General features: G+C 51.7%; 1 protein-coding gene across 2 annotated transcripts in view; it reads left to right on the top strand.

Annotated features, from left to right (window-relative positions):
* Positions 1-14,619, top strand: part of MBTPS1 (membrane bound transcription factor peptidase, site 1) — a 49,691-nt gene that overhangs the window by 15,902 nt on the left and 19,170 nt on the right. For both annotated transcript variants that reach the window (XM_045796097.2, XM_087870647.1), the window contains 8 exons: positions 432-635; positions 2,230-2,340; positions 2,784-2,893; positions 4,136-4,252; positions 4,676-4,743; positions 5,732-5,834; positions 7,113-7,264; positions 10,349-10,510. In XM_045796097.2, coding sequence (XP_045652053.1) covers positions 432-635; positions 2,230-2,340; positions 2,784-2,893; positions 4,136-4,252; positions 4,676-4,743; positions 5,732-5,834; positions 7,113-7,264; positions 10,349-10,510 — 1,027 coding nt within the window. The remainder of the gene's footprint in view (positions 1-431; positions 636-2,229; positions 2,341-2,783; positions 2,894-4,135; positions 4,253-4,675; positions 4,744-5,731; positions 5,835-7,112; positions 7,265-10,348; positions 10,511-14,619) is intronic.

Raw genomic sequence — 14,619 nt, 5'->3', positions numbered from 1 at the left:
AGTGCTGTGAAGGTTCACCATCCCTCAGTGGCCGTTTGCTTCGTTGTTGTGTTGTTGTCATTGTCCTTGTTCTTAAACCTTTTGGTTCAGTGAGAACAAGTTGCTGATGAAAAATCAGGCATTTCTCATTTCTTCCGTTTTAGTCACGATTGACTTTATTTCTCTAAAAGTGGTTATTTTGCGGTCCTTCTCTGCCTTCCGTGAGTTAGAAAATGCCAAGTAGAGGGCTCTTGGGGAATAGTAGTGATAGCTAAGTGGCGAACTTGGGTGTAGCTGCATGGAGAAGATCCTCCGGCAGAGGGAGAGAACCCCCCTTCCGGCACTCAGGGTTCAGGGGTAGTTGCCGCCCTTTTCAGAACGGGTGCTTTCCCTGACGGGATCAGGTTGCTCCGGTGCCGCTCGGCTTCTCATTTCTCTCTCCTTGGCTCCAGCCGATCCCGGAGCGCCCTGTAACGAAACCCGGTGGAGCCAGAAGTGGCAGTCGTCGCGGCCCCTGCGAAGAGCCAGCCTCTCCCTGGGCTCTGGGTTCTGGCACGCTACAGGGCGACACTCGAGTAGACGGTTGCTGCGAGCCATCCCGCGCCAGGTCGCCCAGACCCTGCAGGCCGACGTGCTCTGGCAGATGGGCTACACAGGTGCGTGCCGTTCTCCCGGGAGCCCGTGGGGCCTGGTGTCCGGGCGCCTTCCGACTTGGGGGCCTAGTGCTGCAGCGCGGGCCTCCAGCACCTGCCCTTCTGTTGCGTGGGGAGCTGGACACGTCTGGCGGCCCCCCCCCCCCCCCCGCCTTTGACTTCCGCTATGCTGGGCTTCTGTTTCTGCCTTTTTCAGTTGTTTAACCCTAGGCACCTTTTGTGTCTTTCTGTGTTATTTCTGAGGTTGGGGGTAGATTGTGGAGCATTTCTCTCCTGTTGACACACAGGTGAACAAACAGCAGTTTCCCAGGGAGGGAGATCAAGTGCAAAGATAGTTACTTTGAAGTGATAAACGTGACAGTTTATCCCTTGAGTGTGGAGCTCTGTGCAGAATGGCTAAGTTACAGGCTGTGCACGTGTTGGTCATTATCTCAGAGCAGGAGACGGCAGTAATGACCATATCCTAGGAGATAAAACCACCGGTAAGGTATTTTTCCTGACTGATATATCGTGGCAGGACGTCGCTGCCATAACTACTGTGAAGGTTTGTACCCAACTCAAACAGAAGCCAGTTTCTCTAGCCCCCACCACCCCACCCCTGTCCATCTCAGCTGGTCTCGGGGTCCTTACCCGCATCTCCCAGCCTTGGAGACTGTTACCTTTCCCTTGATTTCCCCAGCCCGCGCCCTGCAGAAGGTCTGAGACACTTAACTCCTCATGCCTGCTGGACTGACCTTTCATTAAAATGATTGTCACCTCATGGTTTTATCTTTTCAGGGTGAGAACTCTTCACAAAGTAAATTCTCTAAACAGAAAAGCATTTTCTGTCCCCCCAAACCAAGTGGTTTTCGAGACTGTGTGCACTATTTAAATGTAAGCAATATGTTTTGATAGTTATCTCAGTGTGATTGATTATTTAACATAGTATTGATACGTAAACACAGCTCTCACACTAGAAAGACCCCACCTTCGTGACATCTGTTAGCTGTGAAATAGTAGAGTGTCTTAGATTTTTCTACATGTTTTCTACAATTTCTTGATCTGGCAATGTCAGTCTTAACATGGGTGCACAGAGCTTTTGGCCCGATCTGCAGTAGGCTCCTTACTATAGCCAGGTGTACAGCGTAGTGGTTTTCCTTACCATGACATCATCCCCGCGTGCAGCCCCTGTGTGCAGGGTTAGTAATCAGCGGCGTCTGAGGGAAGACACGGAATAGTCTCTCCTCTCCCGAGGGTGTGTGCTTTATTGGTGCCCTTCGTTTCAGAGCGCCTCTCTAAGGAGATGAGGAGAGGGAGACCTGAGGGAAGTCACCAGAAGGGAGGAAATAACTCCCATATGGAGGACTGAGCACTGGTGACCGTTGAGGAGTGTCCCAAGAGATTTCCTCTGTAGCCTCAGGTCTTATTTAGCAGCACATGATGGCATCTCTCCCAGTCTCCCCTTTTCCTTGTCCTGGCTCAGCCGGGGCCCCTGGGGCACCTAACCTAATGCGTGCATGTGGGGCAGGCTCTGGGCCTCCATGACAGGTCCCGAGGACAAAATCCACAGTGTGATTTCTCCAAACGTGATTGTGCTTGCTTGTTTTTTTGGAATAAGGTGCTAACGTAAGGGTTGCTGTTTTTGACACTGGGCTGAGTGAGAAGCATCCCCACTTCAAAAATGTGAAGGAGAGAACCAACTGGACCAATGAGCGGACGCTGGACGACGGTGGGTGGCGGTGCTGTGGTGTGACCCGGTCTCTGTCCCTCGCTCCTGTCCCCAGTTATGGGTTAAGAGTACAGTTTTCTGTATGTTGATGATGACACAGTCATGTACAGCCATTACCGAGACAAACCCACGTAAACCCACGTTGTTCATGTGCCTTTGGGCAGAAGCTTGTCTGACTGTCTCAGGATATCAGGAAGTAGCGTTTGAGGAGTGAGGGCTGCCTGGTGGAGGAGCACTGACCTCCCGGTTTGAGAGGGGGTGGGGTGCAAGGCCCAGAATCAGGGCAGCCACGGCTTGGGCTCTGGATGGGAGACTGCAGGGGCAGTGCAGCTTCTTCATCCGGGGCCGAGAGAACGAGGCTGTTTGCATGGTGGTTTGAAATGTTGCCATCTTGGCGCACGTTATCAGCTGTGTTTTCTGACTTTTCTCCTTGTGGTCCGCAGGGCTGGGCCATGGCACCTTTGTGGCAGGTGTGATAGCCAGCATGCGGGAGTGCCAAGGGTTTGCTCCAGATGCGGAACTTCATATTTTCAGGGTCTTTACCAATAACCAGGTAGGTGTTTTGAGGACCCTTGAAGCTTAAGGAGTTGACATGGGAACATAAAAAGTAAAACTTTGGAGAACACATTCGTTTAAAAGCAGCGCGCCTGCTCGATGCTGAGCTGCTTCTGGTGTCCCACGTGAGTCACGCTGTCCCTCCATGGCCCCTCTGTGTGGCATCACCACTTCATCAGCCTCACTTGGACCCTGAATACCCCACTCCAAGGGCAGTGCGCAGAAGTGGCTCCCATGAGTCTCCTTCCTTCCTGTGCTCCGGGCCTGCCCTGGGCTCCTGTGCCCCCACGTCACGGGCACATTTGTTGTGCTTTCATGGGAGAGAAGAATCGTTGGTGTGTTTGCCGCCCCTGCTGGGCTGTGACCGGCTCGAGGGCTGCGTCTGTACAGTGTGGTGTCACATTGGGCAGTGTGGGTTCCCGGCCTTGTTCCCTCGCTTTTCATAACTAGTTATAGTAAAGGGGAGGGTCCTATTGTTTATTTTTTTAATTTAATTTTTGTATAGATGGTGCAGTTCAGGAAAATCTAAAGACGGCACAGGGAAAATTCCACCAATGCTGTGCCTGTCCAGCTGGGGCTTACCTTACTTCCTCATGTCTCCCATGTGATAGTTTCTTAATTTCTTGTACCCCCTCCTCCTACACTTGCCTGTACAAGCAAATATAAACATGTCTTATTTGTAAAAGCCTTAAAAAAACATAATTCTTGGATATTGCCCTGATCCTGTTTCTGCTGTAAGTTTAATTGTATATTTTATAAAAACATCTGAGTCGTGTTACACAAGGTGATTCAGCCGTCAGGAAACTGGGGGGAGTTGAGCATCAGGGAAGTAATTCTGTGAGATAACCGTTACTGATGCCGTTTACCTTTCAGTCTGGGAATGAAGAATATTAGACAAATACATTCAACTGAGAGGGAAGTGTCTTGTGAAAAATCCTTTCAAGGAGGGGCAGTGAGAGGTGTGGGGCCCAGCACGGAAGGTACACTTGCGGGTGAGGCACTGTACATCCGGCCTGGAGAGTGGCCGCCCCCAGAGTGCGGCTGTCCCTCGAGTCCAGCTGCAGGGACCTAGAATTTCCGGGTGTCTCCTTTACGTTTCAGAGCGTTGTTTTTTCTGAATTTTAAGTGAATACATCATGTTGCTTAGGAGGCTGTACTTCACCCTTAGAAACAGAAGCTCTGTTGTAGCCCTTCGGGACTGTCACCGAAACCCCTAAAGTCGTGTTTGGCGATTACCTAGGTATCCTACACCTCCTGGTTCCTGGACGCCTTCAATTACGCCATCCTGAAGAAGATGGACGTGCTGAACCTCAGCATCGGCGGGCCCGACTTCATGGACCATCCCTTTGTCGACAAGGTCGGTCGTGTCCCCGCACAGAGAACGGTGGTGCGCCTGGTGACAGCTTCTGCTCTGAGCGCTTCGTCTCGGGTGCGCTGGTGGTCTGTCACGCATGAGGCGACTGCCTTGTGAGGACGACTTGCATTGGGAGCAGCACGTCCTGCTGTGTCGGTTCCTTGTCCAAACAGCCCGTCTGCAAACCTGCCCGGAGAGCGGGCTCTGCTCTGTGCGTCATAAGGCCCCACGTCCTGGGTTTTGTCAGAGCTAATGAACGTGCTGCTTGGCAAACATCCACGCGTGTGAGGGTCTAGTGTTACATTTTCAAGGTCACCCTTCCTTCTTCAGGAGTCTTTTTAGAAGCTGTAGTTATTTTTGGACAGTTGTATGTTGATTGTTTGAGAGTGGCTTACTTTCATAAGTAAATGTTTGCTAATCCTATAGGTGTGGGAATTAACGGCTAACAACGTAATCATGGTTTCTGCTATTGGCAACGATGGGCCTCTTTATGGGTAAGTACTCCCTGTAGGGATGACTTCGAGGAGTTATTTCCCCCCGAAATAACTGCAGATCTGTTGTCCGTCTGTCTTTGTGTCTGTCTCAAACTGTGTATCACGGTAATGTTCCACACACAGCCAGCCAGACTGTGAAATGAGCCAGTGCCCGCCACCTACCACCTCACTGGTCAACTCGGGCCCACCTTTTTTCTGCTTAATTTTTTATTTTTAGTTTGCTGTAAATAGCAGTTTGGGGGCCTATAGTTTTTATTCTACTTTCTTTTTCCCCCTCTGAAATCAGTCAGGAAAGTAAACCTGCTTGGTTAGAAATGACGGCACAGTATTTATCGGGACCCGCTCTGCACGAGGCCCGGGCGTGAGGAGGTAAACGGGATGAGGTGCCTGTCGTCTGAGGAAGGACGAGGCGCAGACGCAGCAGAGCTGCCGGAGACGGAGAGCGCGGGCCGTGTAACGGACCCGGCCGGCCTCTGCGGGTTGACAAGTGGGGTCAGGTGGAGGGAAGCAGAGAGAACGCTGGCACCGAGATGCTCCTGTGTGCTGGGTCGTCACGGGGAACGAAAGCAGCATGAGGTGCTCAACACCAGTCACCGCGGTGCAGGCCCTGAGCTCTTGTCCGGTTAGAGGTCCCGATCTTCTCTCACCGACGGCTCTGATTTTTATTCAGTAGGTGACTCGTGTACGTCATCTGTTGTGCTGAAACGCTTTGCAGCAGGATGTGTGTCATCCTCCCTCGTGGGGTCCCCGGGACGTGTGTGGTTCAGTGCTAGGACAGGGTGTGAGGTAACCACAGAGGAGAAAGAAAGCGCAGAGTTCCCTCACTGCTCTGCGGCCCATCAGGGAGAGACGCGTGATTATGACCTGAGATCTGACCTGAGCCGAAATCAAGAGTCGGACGCTTAATAGACGGAGCCACCCAGGCGTCCCCCTGAATTACTCATTTAAAATGACTTTTCTTCCCGTGTGTTTTTGTGCCTCAATCCAGCACTCTGAATAACCCTGCTGACCAAATGGACGTAATTGGAGTGGGCGGCATTGACTTCGAGGACAACATCGCCCGCTTCTCCTCGAGGGGAATGACTACCTGGGTAGGCTTCTCTTCACTAGTGGGATGCGCCGTGCAGAACGCTGTGTGTACGAGCCTTGGGTGTGTTTGTAGGTGTGCATAGGGAGAAGCAGCTGGGGAGGTAGCCGGGGCTGCGGGTGCTCACCCAGCCACGAGAATGAGCGATCTGGCCCCTTGCATGTCTGTCATTTCGTGGTGGCGCATGGGGCAAGGGCTGGTTCTGAGCGGTGCTTCCAGCTTCCCGCTTTGTAACTGACTTCTGAGTAACTCACTTTTTAGGTCGGTGGATTCATGCCCACTTATCCTGACTGGTAGGAAGGTGAGCAGTCCTTCCTCAGTGCTAGGTGAGAGGATTTTTCTTGCCTTCGGAAGCCGGAGAAGCCAGTGAGAACAGCTTACTGTCAGCTCTGCTGCCTGGGAAAAAATTCTGTTTAGCTGTACGAAATTGAAATAACTCCAGCAAATGAATCAGTTCCGCTCCTTGGGGATTGATTGTGCCGCTGAGTCGTCCCCCGTCACCCCCAGAGCAGAGCTGCATGTGCAGGTAGCTGCTCCTGGGGGCATTGCTCAGCTACGCCCACCGGCGCCTCCTGGTGCTCGGACTCACGAGTCCTGTCCTTGGCCTTCACCAAGGCCTGTTTCCTAGAGGTGTTGTGAGACACGTTCCTGCCTGGTCTGGAAGACACTACGCAGTGCCCTACGTGAATCTGGGTCTGGTGTCTAGTTAGGGTTCAGTGCCAGGAAAGGTTTTGTTCACTTCAGATTGGTGTACTTCTTTCTTACACAGCGTAAGATCTTGTAATTCTTGTTTTGCCTCAATTTCTGGGATATTGAAGAGAGTACTCAGTTAAAGTCTTGTTATTCTTGCAGTTCGTGTATCATTCTAAGTGCTTTCTTTCCCCTCTGCTACAGACTGAAGTCTCCAGTTGTGTCGTGTTATCCTTTCCCTGTAAAGAAACATCTTTAATTTTTAATTCTAATTTTCTGATATTTTTAACGTATTTCTAATTTTCAGGTTACTTAGAGCAATTTCCACTTTCTAGTCTTGCAGAATTTAAAAGACTCACTTTCTGTTGCTTTGTGGCATTACTATTAATACTGGTTATTATAAAGCACACCCAAAATAGTTTCATTTTCTCCGTTGCTATTTAAGCTTATATTCTGTCGCAGTGAATTTCAGATAAAACCAGTGTGTGGCTAAGGTCACACCAGCTGGAAATATCCCGTATTCACCCCGAACTGCGTGTAACCGCGTGCCTGCGGTGTGCTGTGGTGCAAACCGAGCTACTCTACTCCGTAGGAACTGCCAGGAGGCTATGGCCGTGTAAAGCCCGATATCGTCACCTATGGCGCTGGAGTGAGGGGCTCTGGTGTGAAAGGGGGCTGCCGGGCCCTGTCGGGGACCAGCGTGGCATCTCCGGTGGTCGCCGGCGCCGTCACCTTGCTGGTAAGGTGAGTGCCACTGAGCAGAGAGGACGTGGTGCCCGCAGACCGGGAGCTGAGTCTTGTTTGTCCCCAGCCAGGTTGGAGAGTTGGGGAGCACATGATGACCCTTGCTCCCCCCACCTCCATCTCCGCCCTGTTCCGTGTAGGGGATTCGTGTGCGAGGGGGCAGTTGCGTGAACACACAGTAACTCTGGAAGGCACCGTGTGAAGGCACAGTACCTGCTACTGTTCCGTGTCTGCTTTTGTTCCACTTTGCTTTTATTAAATACTTTTTTTTTTTTTTTTAAGATTTATGTATTTGAGAGAGAGTGGAGGGGAGAGGCAGAGGGAGGGGAAGTGAGAGAATCCTAAGCAGGTTCTACTCTTGGCCCAGAGCCTGACTCGGGGCCCAATCTCAGGACCCTGAGATCATGACGTGAGCCGAAGTCAAGAGGCGGATGTTTAACCGACTGAACCACCCAGGAGCCCCTTAAAAGACTTATTTTTAAGAGTTGTTTAAGCGGCTGCCTTCGGCTTGGATCATGATCTCAGGGTTCTGCATCGAGCCCCATGTGAGCCCCATGTTGTCAGGCTCCCTGCTCCGCGGGGAGTCCGCTTCTCCCTCTGACCCTTCCCTATACTCCTGCACACGTGTGTGCTCTGTCTCTCTCTTTCTCAAGTAAGTAAATAAAATCTTAAAAAAAAAAAAAGTGGTTTTAGGCTCACAGCAATCTTGAGGAAGGTACGGGATTCCCCGTGGACCCTGTGCTTCCATTTTTATTTTATTTTTTTAAACGTTCCTATTTTGTGCTTTATTTAGTTGTACTTGTTAAGTCCGAACAACTGCGTTTATCAGGCAGGGCACAAAAAGTCAGATGTTTTCCTTCCGTTTCTTCATTTCCTTAGGGAGTGACCTTTCTGTGTGCTGTTAGCAGAGGAGCTGCCGTCAGGCAGTGGGACTGACAGTTTCTCTGTGTAATTTATCTGTTCTCTCCGTCTCATTGACTCCCTCTTACAGTTGGAATGGAGCTTAGTGACTGGCCCTTCATTTTGCAGATAGTGAAGCTGAAAGAAAGTTCTCAAAACCAGTTGGCCAGAAGTGACGGTCACGTGCTGTGACTTAGTCACATGGGCTGTGTGCCTCGCCCTCGAGGTTACAGAGAGAGGTCTTGGGAGTTAGTGCTCTTTTTTATTTTCCCTCAAATCACTCTCTTTCTACTTAGATGAGGCATTAGTTGAGCTTTGTGTTGGCGTTAATGTAAAACTGCATAGTTGAAAGTTAATATATTCTATGTTAATTTTAGAATTAAGTTAAAATAGGGAAATGATAGCAAATGTTTTTATATTGAAAATTCTTTTTTAAAGCAAGTAAGTTTATGTTGGCTTTCAGCTTCTGATGCCGGGGTATTTTGTTTTTTAATTAGTAATCTTTGATAAAATAGATATCTTTCTCTGTCCTCCTTTTCCTATCCTTCCCTTAGAGTTCAGAGCCTGATTCTTGAAACTGTTGACACTGGGCAGGGTGGGCTCTGGAGAAGAACCTTGTCTTTTTTCTTGTTGTTGTTTTCGTCACCCCATGGTCCCTGCAGAGAGGAGGAGGGGAGGGAAGCAGACTGGAGTTACCTGGTTGCACCCAGGCTTTCATACTCGGTGGAGGAGCTCATTCCACTAGGGCTCCTGCTGGCCACCTTGTTGCTTATGGAAGAGAGACCCTGGCTTCTTCCCTACCGACCATGACTGTGGGCAGGGCTGGGTCTTGGCTGCACTCGTGAGCCCAGCACACCTCTCCCCATCAGGCGAGTAGGGAGATGAGGAGGCTTTCATTTCCAGTACAGCTGCTTCCAGTGTCAGGGAAGCCTTTCACTTTCCTTATCTCCCTGCAGCTAAGAAAAGTGCCACTGTAGGAGCTGAGAAACGCGTCCAGGGTGCGTCAGCTCGCCTCCAGCCTGGCAGCACTCCTGAGGAAGCCGGACCTGGCCTTTGGTCTGGCCTGTCCACGCAGGGGTGGGGGCTTGTGGCTGCCGCTGAGCTTTTGGCGGCTCTTTGATTCTGACTCTCGCTTCACGTCCTCTGACTCTCCTGACCCCGGATTTCCCACCTAGATCTATTAGAAATCGCACCCACACTTCCAAGACCAGCCGCCATCATAGACATTCGGGAACTGTGGAGAGTCCGTTTGTCTTTTTTGCTTTCTGTATTTTGTCCCGTGCATCGAGGGGTTAACATTTACTTGTATTTGTGATATGTAGATGTACAGAAACGTGCTTGTTAGTGCTGATGTTTTTTTTTTTTTTTAAAGATTTTATTTATTTATTCGACAGAGATAGAGACAGCCAGCGAGAGAGGGAACACAAGCAGGGGGAGTGGGAGAGGAAGAAGCAGGCTCATAGCGGAGGAGCCTGATGTGGGGCTCGATCCCAGAACGCCGGGATCACGCCCTGAGCCGAAGGCAGACGCTTAACCGCTGTGCCACCCAGGCGCCCCAGTGCTGATGTTCTTAAGCATGCATCATGCCCACATGGCATGGAGTTCCTGGCTGGTAGGGCTGTGTGTTCACTTGTCTGGGTGTGTTCTGATGGGGCAGCGCTCCGGCTGGCGTCAGTGTGCACGGTTCTGCCAGGCCTTCCCTACCTGTGAGGCCGTGGCTGCACTCAGGCGCTGGGGCTCCTGCCCGACCCACGTGCCGGTCCTCTCCAGGCCCAGTCTGGTCTCCGTTCCTTCCGCCACCAGGTGCCGTCGCGGCTTGTCTGCTTCCTTCTCTTCCTTCTGCTAGCAGGCTTCCCTTCCCCTCTGCAGCTGGGCACTCTGACCTGTTCCCGCCTCCTGCAGCCTCTGTGGTCTGTTCAGTCATGTCATTGGGAAAATACGTGTTTCTGATAAACTTAGTATAAACAGACAGAAGCTCCCTGAGCCACGTGGCTGAGAAGTCATCCCGAGACAGGTGCAGAAATGACATGTTCATTCTCAGCTGCATGGGCTTCACCAGAGGAGCTCCCAGTAGATGGGATGCAAGATGGGAGGTCACAGGTTTGCACGTTCACAGGTTAGGGATGGTCTGATTTTCCTCCTCCTGCTGAGAGATGGTGAGCAAATCCGTGATTTTCTCTCCAGCACAGTGCAGAAGCGCGAACTGGTGAACCCGGCCAGCATGAAGCAGGCGCTCATTGCGTCCGCCCGCAGGCTTCCTGGTGTGAATATGTTTGAGCAAGGCCACGGCAAGCTGGATCTCCTTAGGGCCTATCAGATCCTCAACAGCTACAAGCCGCAGGCGAGGTTGGTATGCTTCCTTTAAATCGGCCTCCCTTCCTCCCTGGCCTCTGAGGGTGTTCCTTCCTCTGCACAGACTACTGGCCTCGGGACAGGAACTGGGCACTGACTGATGACACTGCGCTGGACCCTCGGGGAAGGCTTTAGGCGGCTGCTTCTGTATGGGCGCCGCCTGGTGGCACTTGAACTCATGATCTGTTATTTGTAACACAGATAGCTTAAGATACTGATTTGGTTTCTTTATACTTTTTCTTTTAAAGGGAGGTTTTTTATTTTTTTATTTTTAAAGTGGGGTTTTTTGTTTGTTTGTTTGTTTGTTTGTTTGTTTTTGTTTTTGAGAGAGAGAGAGTGCAAGCAAGCCCAAGTGCAAGCTGGGGGAGGAACAGAGAGGGAGGGAGAGGGACAAGCAGGCTCTGTGCTGAGATTGGAGCTGAATGCGGGGCCCAGTCCTAGGACCCTGAGATGACCTGAGCCGAAATCAAGAGTTGGTCGCTTAACTGGCCGAACCACCCAGGCACCCCTCTTTTTACTTTTAAAACTTTTGTTTTTAAAGATTTACTTATTTGGGGGCGAGAGAGAGCACACAGGCGTGCAGGCAGGGAAGAGCGGGAGTGGGGGGAACAGAGGGAGAGAGAAATCCTCAAGCACATTCTGTGCTAAGCACGGGGCCAGACATAGGGCTCGATTCCAGGACCCTGAGATCATAACCTGAGCCGAAATCAAGAGTCAGTTGCTTAACCAGCCGAGCCACCTGGCACCCCAAAACTTTGTTTTTAAATAATCTTAGGTTTGCAGAAATTTGCAAAAATAGCGTAGCTGTTGTTACATACCCTTTACTCAGCTTTTTCTGATGCCAGCACCTTCACTGACAATACTCGAACTCTTGAAACCAGCAAAGGAGCGCTGACACTGGGCTGTGATGAGTCTGCAGGCTTTGTTCACAGGTGCCCAGGCCCTGATGTGCTGTGTCTGTCCGGCCTGTGCTGGTCGCCCCATCTTCCTGGTCCCTCCAGCCTTTTGTGGCTCATCTGTCTTTTGCCATCGCTTGTGACCCTGACTCTTTTGGGAGTGCCGGTTAGTTACTTAGTAGGTAGTGAGGAGACTGCCTCTCGATGTGAGTTTATCTGATGCTTTCTCATGATTAGTTTGAGGTTATGTATTTTTAGTGAGAGTTATTTTTGGCTTTTTAGTTTGAAACTTTTATTTATAATTATTAGATTTACAGCGAAGTTTCACAAATAGTACATGAGGACTATGTCTCAGATAACGTGGTGCAAGTCTCAAAGCCTGGAAATTAACACTGCTTCATTACCATGGCCTAATCTGCAGACCGTACTCAGAGTTCACCCACTGTGCGTCCCGTCCTTTTCCGGGTCCAGGATGTGGCCACCATCCTGCAGTCCATAGGGTGGGCCTGTCTGCCTGGTCTCCTCCTGTGGGGACACTTGCTCGGTTCCTGTTCCCCTCAGGGCTGGCGGGGTCCGTTGGCCTTGTGATTGAGGCGGTGCATCACTCTCTGCCCGCCGGGAGGCAGACAGCAAGGTGGAGGGCACGGCCAGGAGATCAGCTGCGGGGAGGGGACCTGGGAAGGAGGATGGGAAGGAGACAGGAAGAGTCTGAGGGCCGCCGCAGCACAGGTCCCAGAGTGTGTCCACTGATGGGGAGCTGCTGACCCAAAGTGGCCTGTTCGAGGAGCCTGTGTCTCTGGGGATGGGCCTGCCCTAGGTCCCCCTGTGCTCAGCTTTGGCCGGGGAGCAGCAGCGGGGCTCCTGCCCTGGCACAGACACGGCAGAGGGTCCGTGGGCCGTGCTCCTGCGGCAGATCTGGGCAGCAGGGCTCCTGGTTCCGAAGGTGGCGCCTGCCAGGTCCCTCCCCTGTCCCTTGTGATTGCTAAGTGCCTCTTGTGGGTGCACTTGAAGATGATCGTGTTTCTTTCCTTTTTTCTTTATTTTTTAAAAGAATTTTGTTTATTTGAGGTAGTGTCAACATACAAGCCACAGGGGGGAGCAGACGGAGCAGGAGGAGCAGATTCCCCGCTGAGCAGGGAGCCCGACGTGGGGCTCGATCCCATGACCTGAGCTGAAAACAGACGCTTCATCGACTGAGCCCCCCAGGCGCCCAGAGATCATCCTGCGTCTAACATGCTTTGACTCACGGGTTCCGGCATCCATCGCTGGTTCTTGCCTGTAACGATACTACTGTGGAGACTGCCCTGTGCTGATTTTCTATTTCTCTCATTCCTTCTACGTTTATTAGTTGGAGTTCTCATCTAAGGAAGAACTGTCCTCTTTCTCTCCTGTGTTTACTTACCCACGTGTTTATATCAGTGTGGGCACGGGGATATTTATTTTACTCTGTGGATTGTAGCCCACTGATATCATTGTTGATTTTGTTGCTCAGCTTGTCCCAGATTTGGCCCTTGGAGGCTCCTTCTAGTCAGCTGCTGTGGCTTTGCAGCCCCAGCCCTGGTGGTCATTCTTTCCCCATGCGGCCCTGGCCCTTCCGTGGGAGGGGGTGTTTGGAACCAAGACCCAGCAGCGGTGTGCCCCCAGCCGCTATGCCCGTGGCTTTGTGGGCCCTTTCAGCAGACGGCTGGGCAGTGTCTGCGTGTTCACGCCGTCCGTGCCTTTGTCTGTCCCTGTCCGTCACTGCAGAGAGGAGCACGTGAGTCCATCCCTCCCCTGGTCGCAGCCAAGCCACGGTTCTCCACCCGGTATTCCCTTACATGGGATGCCCTCCTCCAGCACGCCAGGCACAGAGTGGTTACCTGTTTGCTTGGTCTGCCCGGGCTATACCAGGCAGTTGCAGCTTCGCTGACCCCTCCCTCGTGAAAAACAGATGTCCTGACTGGAGTGCGGGGTCTGTGCCTAGTTCTTATCTTTGACTTCGCAGCACGTGGCCCCTCTCAGTGGTGTTCATGTTTAATACAGTTGAGTTGCTTAGTTTGTATTTCTTTGTGGATCCCCCCCCACACACACACACATCGTGGTTGATTTCAGCAGGTTATGTATTAGGTACTGAGGCGTTACTCTGGCTCTGCAGTCTGAGGTGCACAGGGGAGGCCTCCCCCCCGTCCCCTCTGTCCCTGCTCCCACTCGCCCATCTCTCCACCCTGTCCCCATCCACCCCCTGTGGATAACAGTGTCGTTAGTTTGGGGTTTATTCTTCTTTGGTTTGGCTTGAATGAGCAGAGAGATGCATATGTTCCTACATCCCTTTTACATTAAGGACAGCATCACTGCAAACATCTTTTTGCCTTTTGCTCTTTTCACGGAAGAGTATCTTGGAAATGACTCTGTGTCAATTCATGGAGATTTCTTCTTTCTCTCTACAGTGGCGTAGTGTGGATGTGTGTGGTCTAGTCAACTACTTACGTGTGGGCATGTGAATTACTTGCAGTGTGTTGTCATGACAGACTGTTGCGGTGAGTGCCGCTGTGCCGGTGTGATGGAGTTGCACGGATGTGTGTCTTCAGGGAAGGTTCCTAGAGATGGGATTGCTGGGTCAAAGCTTTGTGAGGTCCCGCCCTGCCGCCCCCACCCTTGCAGAAGGGTTGTGCCTGGTGGTGGGCCTTAGCCCCCCGCGCGGGGGTGCCTGCTTCCCAGAGCCCCCGCCTCAGGATGCCCTCCACACTTGACCTGGGGCCAGTCTGATGGGGGACAGAGAGGCTCTGACTGTTGCTTTCGTTTGTGTTTGTCTAGTTCGGAGTGAGGTGGGCACTTTGTCTATGGTGAAGGGCCGTTTTTTTTAAGAAAGAGCACAAGCAGGGGGAGTGACAGGCAGAAGCAGGCAGAGGGAGAAGCGGGCTCCCTGCTGAGCAAGGAACCTGATGTGGGGCTCGATCCCAGGACCGTGGGATCATGACCTGAGCTGAAGGCAGACGCTTAACCGACTGAGCCACCCGGGCGCCCCTGAAGGGCCGTTTTTATCCGTTTCTTGGGAAGCGTCTGCTTGGTTTTTTTTTCCGTTTTTCTTTGCAGTTTTTGTTCCTCAGTTTTTAAGAATTCTTTACAGAAGAGGGTCACTGACCCTTTGTTAGCGATACGCACTGCAGATCTTTCTCTGTGTGTGTCAGTTGGAGTTTGACTTGGGGTGAAGTGTTGGTTGCTGTTCGG

The sequence above is a fragment of the Ursus americanus genome, chromosome 21 (assembly GCF_024610735.1).
Source record: "Ursus americanus isolate L20-20 chromosome 21, mUrsAme1.1.p, whole genome shotgun sequence".
In the NCBI taxonomy this organism is placed as follows: Eukaryota; Metazoa; Chordata; class Mammalia; order Carnivora; family Ursidae; genus Ursus; species Ursus americanus.
The sequence above is the reverse complement of the archived record's forward strand: the minus strand, read 5'-3'. Positions and strand labels throughout refer to the sequence as shown.